General features: G+C 57.4%; 1 protein-coding gene across 1 annotated transcript; it reads right to left on the bottom strand.

The window, feature by feature from the left end:
* Window positions 1-5990, bottom strand: ZNF835 (zinc finger protein 835). Its single transcript, XM_079908451.1, has 3 exons — window positions 5079-5990; window positions 3875-3966; window positions 1-1928 (listed from the first exon to the last, which is right to left on the bottom strand). Exon 3 carries the CDS (start codon window positions 1884-1886, stop codon window positions 285-287), a length of 1602 nt encoding a protein of 533 aa, XP_079764577.1. The 5' UTR covers window positions 1887-1928; window positions 3875-3966; window positions 5079-5990; the 3' UTR covers window positions 1-284.
* Window positions 5991-6642: the final 652 nt, after the last annotated feature.

Consider the following 6642-nt stretch of genomic DNA (forward strand, 5'->3'; position numbering starts at 1 on the left):
ACCAGAGACCCACAGATATATCTTTGGGTCTACTTTCATGGGTCACAATTAGAATTTTGAACCAGGGAGGTGGTGGAGGTGAGTCTGGTAGATGCGAGGTCCAGTCCTGACCCTGTGACATCCTTCCTGTGTGATCTCGGGCACCCCACAGAGCCTCCCAGAGCCTTGGTTTCCTCATTGGCAACATGGGGATGGTAGGGTATCTACCCGCTAGTGCTGAGAGCCCGAGCACAAGGTATAAAAGGCTCAGCAGGGTGCCTGCCTATAGGAGGCCCTGGCAGTCCTCAGCCCTCATTCTTGGGCTGGTCCACCACGGTTTCTGCAGGACCACCCCCGTCAACAGGCTCCTCCTCCTGGTCAGAGCTCAGGTGTTGAATCAGGTGTGGCAACTGGGCAAAGGTGTCCCCCACCTTCTCGTCAGCGTGTGTCCTCTGGTGTCGAATGAGGGCGGAGGAGAAGCCGAAGGCCTTGCCGCAGCCGCTGCACTCGTACGGCTTCTCCCCAGTGTGCACGATGTGGTGCTGGATCAGGTAGGAGCGGTTGCTGAAGGCCTTGCCGCACTCAGGGCACGCGTAGGGCCGCTCGCCGGTGTGTGTGCGCTGGTGCAGCGTCAGCGACGAGCCCTGGCTGAAGGCACGGCCGTAGTCCCTGCACCAGTAGGGCTTCTCTCCGGTGTGGACCTTCTGGTGCTCAATTAGGGAGGACACGTGGCTGAAGGTGGTGCCGCACTCCAGGCACTTGTAGGGCCGCACCCCCGTGTGCACGAGGTGGTGCTGCACCAGGTGCGAGTGGTTGCTGAAGGTGCGGCCGCAGTCCCGGCAGGCGTAGGGCCGCTCTCCAGTGTGCATGCGCCGGTGCTGGCTCAGGTGCGACACCTGCGTGAAGGCCTTGCCGCACTGCGCGCACGTGTACGGCTTCTCGCCCGTGTGGATGCGCCGGTGCTCGGCCAGCAAGGCGCTCTGGCTGAAGGGCGCACCGCACTCGGGGCACGTGTAGGGCTTCTCGCCCGTGTGCACGCGACGGTGCTGCGCCAGGTGCGTGATCTGCGTGAAGGCCTTGGCACACTGGCCACAGGCGTAGGGCCGCTCGGCAGTGTGCGTGCGCTGGTGGTGGATGAGCGCCGAGGAGAAGCGGAAGGCCTTGTCGCACTGTGCACACATGAATGGCTTCTCGCCCGTGTGGATGCGCTGGTGCTCCAGCAGGGAGGAGCGGTTGCGAAAGGCCTTGGCACACTGGCCACATGCAAAGGGCCGCTCGCCTGTGTGCACACGCCGGTGCTGCGCCAGGTGCGTGGGGCGCATGAAAGCCTTGCCACAGTCCGCACAGCTGTGTGGCCGCTGGCCCGTGTGTGTGCGCTGGTGCGCTGCCAGGTAGGAGCCCTGGCTAAAGGCCTTGCCGCACTCACCGCATGTGTAGGGCCGCTCGCCCGTGTGCGTCTGCCGGTGCAGCATCAGGTGCACGCTCTGGCTAAAGGCCTTGCTGCAGTTGGGGCAGGAGAACGGCTTCTCCCCCGTGTGGGTTCTTTGGTGCAGGGTGAAGGCCGAGCAGTAGCTGAAGGCCTTTCCACAGTCCTGACACTTCCACGGCTTTCTGGTTCCACCACCTCGTTCCTCCTCCTCCTCTGCGCTGGCGTCTGTGTTCTTCTGGTTTGGGTTCTTTCTTGGTGTACTGCGCCTCTGGGGCCTGCAGTCAGCCTGGGTAGTTGTGGGGCTCGATCTGGTCCTGGGGGTTCTGGTGCATTCATCATGCTCTGGGATGCAGTCCTCAGTGGGGTCTTCCTCGTGGACCTCCTGGTTCTCCCAGCCATCCCTGAAATGACCTTCGTGTTTCGGGGTTTCTTCCAACTCAGAGTCTTGCTGGACGGCAACCGTCAAGAGTCCTTCCATCCCGGCTTTGTGAGCTGCTACCTCGATTTCACATCTTCGTTACTGGATGAGAAAGAAAGAGAGGGAGGGAGGGAAAGAGGGAGGGAGGGAAGGGAGGGAAGGAAGAGGAGGAAAGAAGGAAAGAAAGAAAAAAGAATGACAACAAAAAACCAAACAGGTTTGTCACCTGTCCCGGGCTGGAAAAGGATCAGTGCAGGGTCTGTCTACTGACAGTGTGGGTCACATCATGCTTTGTTGCGGGACCATCCTGTGCCTTGTAGGATGTTGAGCAGCGTCCCTGACCTCTACTCACTGGATGCCCCCAGGTGTGACAACCAAAACTGTTTCTAAACCCTGCTGTTATGGGTTCAATTGCGTCCATGCAAAAGATGTACTGAAGTCCTAATCCCTGGTGCCTGTGACTATGTGCACGTGTGGAGAGCAGTCAGTGACCTGCTTTGGGTTCAGCCCCCTGGGGTGGGTGGGCCAAGTGGGGGCCATCCTAGGGGTGATTAGTTTCTCCTGGTATCACCAGCAGCACACCCCTCCCTGAAAGACCCTGCTCACGTGGGTCCAGAGGCCCTGTGTCCGTCTCCCCCCAGCCGCAACCAGCTTCCAGCTTGCTCCCTGCTGTGTGTAAAGTCACACTCACAGGCTGAGCCTGAGCCTCCCTCAGAAGGCTCTGAGCTCCCCTCATCCCCCTGGTGCTCCCCACCCCAACCCCAGCAAAGACGAGCTACAGGTGGCGGCGAGCAGGTGTACAGGGAGGTGTACACGCACAGCAGGTAGAGGAAGCCAGTGAAAGTTTTCACAGGTGGGTGGGCCACATGTCCGGACCAGGAGGAGACATTTCATCTTAACTAGCACACAGAGCACGACCGCCATCAACACAGAGATCCTGATTTCCACTCTGAAATCAACACCGCTCCACCCTAGCCCAAGGCCCAGCAGCATCAGCATTGCCCGGGACAAGTGCAGCGCTCAGGCCTCTCCCCAGGCCTGGTAACTTGGAATCTGCCTTCTGATAAGAGCCCTGGGTGGTTTGTGGGCACAGGAACATCTAAGAGGCACTGGTCCCGGCCACTCTGAAGCCAACTCGGGTGTATTATTATAGTGGCCAAAATAACCAGCACCTGTTGAACACAGACCTATGTGCCCATCACCCTTTAAGCTCTTTTATTCCTCAGTGAGGCTCCCAGAAGTGGCAATACCAGGACCCACACCTGGGCTGCCCAGCTCCAGAGCTTTTCCTCTTCCTCTCTCTCCCAATTAAAATCACTAATGGCAGGACTTCCCTGGTGGTCCAGTGGCTAAGACACCAAGATCCCAATGCAGGGGGCCCGGATTCGATCCCTGGTTGGGGAACTAACATCCCACATGCCGCAACTAAAGATCCCGCACGTTACAACTAAGACCCTGAGCAGCCGAATAAATAAACACTTTTTAAAAAACCACTAATGGCTCCATAAATGCCACACTCCTCTCCATGGCCTGCACAGCATCTCCCTGACCTCAGCCTCTACAACACCCTCACCTGCTCTGGGCTTGCCCTGCTCCAGCCAGAGCCCTCCTCCCTGTTCCACAAACACTCCAGGCATGCTCCTGCCACAGGGCCTTTGCCCTGGCCGTTCCACCTACCTGGAATGCTTGTCCCCCAGCGCAGGGCTCAATGAGCCAAGACTTGGAGGAAGTTATGGAGCGAGGATTCTGGGCCGTGAGCCCAGCAAGTGCAAAGGTCCTAAGGCAGGACCATGATGGAGGTGATGGAGGAACAGTTAAGGGGCTGGGCAGGGTTGGGGGACGCTGGAGAAGAGTGACCTAGGCGGAGAGCAGGGGAGATTAGATATGTCAGGGTGAGGGCCAGACCATGCAGGGTCTTTGTGCAGAGGTGAGAACTTTGCTGGTGGGAGCCAAATGGGGCCAGTCCCAGTTCTGGTGCCACCCCCACAGGCAACCCTCAGGCTTGAGTGGGGCCTGACTGGGTCCCCAGAGCAGGCAGTGGTACCCACCTCGTGGGTTTGGGAGCATCAGGTCCTGTCCATGTCACTCACGCTGTGGCTCCTGCCGTGGCCACACATGCCTCAGTGGGTCCAGTCAGCATCTGTGAGGAAAAGAAACAGGGACCCCTGAAGGAAGATGCTGGGGCAGGCGCAGGTGGGTGGGTGAAGCAAGAACGCAGGGTGTTTCCTCTGTGTGCACGTGGGGAAGGTAAGTGGATTCAGGGTGGGGTACACCTGGGCCAGTCAGGTGCACAAGCAAGCAACCAAAAGGGAGACAGAGACATGCTCAGAGGCAGACACATGTCACATCACACACAGACACACACATGGAGTTGCATGCAACCACACGGGGGGGGGGGGCTGTTATACCACCCCCTGCCTTGGCCCTCAGATGCCCTTACACAGTCACCCATATGCTGTGGCACAGTCCTTCCCATACACAAGGAGGCAGGCAGTCTCGCACACCCACTCAACTCCAAGCGCGTCTGCGGTGACGCCTGCCCATGCACACATGGGTACACACACAACAAAGTCACACATGCCGCCCTGCTCAACGGGCAGGCCTGGTCTGGGTCACCACCCACAGTGGCACTCCTAGTCACACACAGAGTCATGCGGTGGGCAGAGCTCCGCACATATCCAGAGCCGCAGGTTTGCAGGGTCTCCCCCACGCGCAAACAGACACACACACACACACACACACACACACACACCACACACGCAGCACCCCCACCCTCGCAGTGTCTCTCATCAATATCCTGTGCACAGCCCTCCACTCAGGCACACCCTGACCATCCAGCTCCATGCTGGCAGGCACACCCACCCAGCCACCCTACGCAGTTGCACAGCCAGGAAGTGTGGAATTATACACCTCACACCCACCTAGGAGAACAAGTTCCACACATGCCCAAAGTCACAGATAGGCAGAGGTCCCCAAATGCTCAAATTCACAGGCACAGGCCGCTAGGGTCAGGCACGTGCAAACATGTGGTGACACTTGGGGACGGACTCACATGAAGTCTCATGCACAGATGGGACAGGCGGGCCTACACGCACAGTGACACACATAGCTACACGCCCGCACCGGCACAAAGTTCTGGAGTGGCACGCAGGGCAGGCCTCACACGCACAGGAACACGCCGCTGGAGTCGAGATCATACCGTCACACACAGACACACAGGGGACAAGCGTACACACAATCGTGCATGCGCACCGCGGCGCCCTCGCCTCCAGGACCATCTCTGAAGGCCTTGGGCGGCTCCCGCCGAGCCTGGCGGGTTTGGGTCAGTTTCTCCACGGTCTCTGGCCTATCCGGCCCACGCGGAGCCCCGGTGACCCCTCGTCCGGCGGTGGCGCGGACGTGCGGGCCACACAGTTCAAGGTATCAGCCACCACAAACTAGCCCAAGCGCCAGGCCGGCCCGGACTGCGCGTGCGCACTGGGAGAGTTGCGGCTCGCTCGGGTCCGTCAAGAACTACAACTCCCAGAAGGTGCCGCGCTGCGCCTGCACAGTGACTCGGGCCCGCAGCGCCGGTGTACGGAAACTACAAGTCCCAGAAGGCCGTGCGACCGCACACAGTGGGATGATGAATCTCAGCGGCTCCGGGAGCCCGAGGAGGGCAGGGCGGCTGGGGGCGGGGCTTGGGCGTGTCTCTACCTGAGCTCCGCTCACCACGACCTGGGCGCCCTGGTGGGCGGGGCCAGTAATATGGAGGCGGGACTCTTCTTCCTCAAGGAGGGGGCGGAGTCCACAGGTGAGGGTAAAAAAGACCCTTAGGATCAGAGAGGCTAAGTGAGTCACCCCAGGCCACACAGCACAGAAAGGGCTTGAGCTGGAGTTTGCAACCCACAGTTCACCCTTAAGCCATGGAAATCATTTGTCTCAGAGATATGATGTAATTCTAGACCAGAGGGAAAAAGGTGATAAACCCATTGACGTGGGCAAACGATTATAGTACAGAACTCGACATAAGAGTCACTATTGGCCTGCTGTTTTTTTGTTTTTTTGTGTTTTTTTTCGGTACGCGGGCCTCTCACTGCTGCGGCCTCTCCCGTTGCGGAGCACAGGCTCCGGACGTGCAGGCTCAGCGGCCATGGCACACGGTCCCAGCCGCTCCGCGGCATGCGGGATCCTCCCAGACCAGGACACGAACCCGTGTCCCCTGCATCGTCAGGCGGACTCTCAACCACTGCGCCACCAGGGAAGCCCTGGCCTGCTGTTTTTGTAAAGTGCTTCTCCATAGAGTTAGGCTTCCTAAATTATTCCCTTCATAGGATTAGCCTTCATAAATCCTTCCTTCGGCCATTAGAGAAATGGGCACAAGCTCATTTTTAGATAGTTGGGAAAGCAGAGAAACGTGTGAATATACAATGGGAAGACGTATGTATGTCACCAGAATCAACATGCTACAGATTGTGAGATACTATATTATTTTACATACTCCCAAGGCTGCCCGTTAAACCATGACACCTGCTTTTTATTGTTTTTAATTGAGGTATAGTTGATGTACAATATTATATGAGTTTCAGGTGTACAGCATAATGATTCAAATTTTTAAAGGTTATACACCATTTATAGTTATTATAAAATACTGGTTATAGTCCCTATGTTGTACAATATGTCTTTGTAGCTTATTTATTTTATACATAGTAATTTGTATCTCAATCCTATACCCCTATTTTACGCCTCCCCCCATTCCCTCACTCCACTGGAAACATGCTTTCTTTACCTTTCAAGTTTTTGTTTTATGTGTAGATGTCCAGAGGCATTGTGGGTT

The sequence above is a fragment of the Stenella coeruleoalba genome (genome assembly GCF_951394435.1).
Source record: "Stenella coeruleoalba genome assembly, chromosome: 20".
NCBI lineage: Eukaryota > Metazoa > Chordata > Mammalia > Artiodactyla > Delphinidae > Stenella > Stenella coeruleoalba.

Coding starts and splice junctions, on each gene's coding strand:
- ZNF835 (XM_079908451.1), bottom strand. CDS start 1,886: ATGGAAGGACTCTTGACGGTTGCCGTCCAGCAAGACTCTGAGTTGGAA.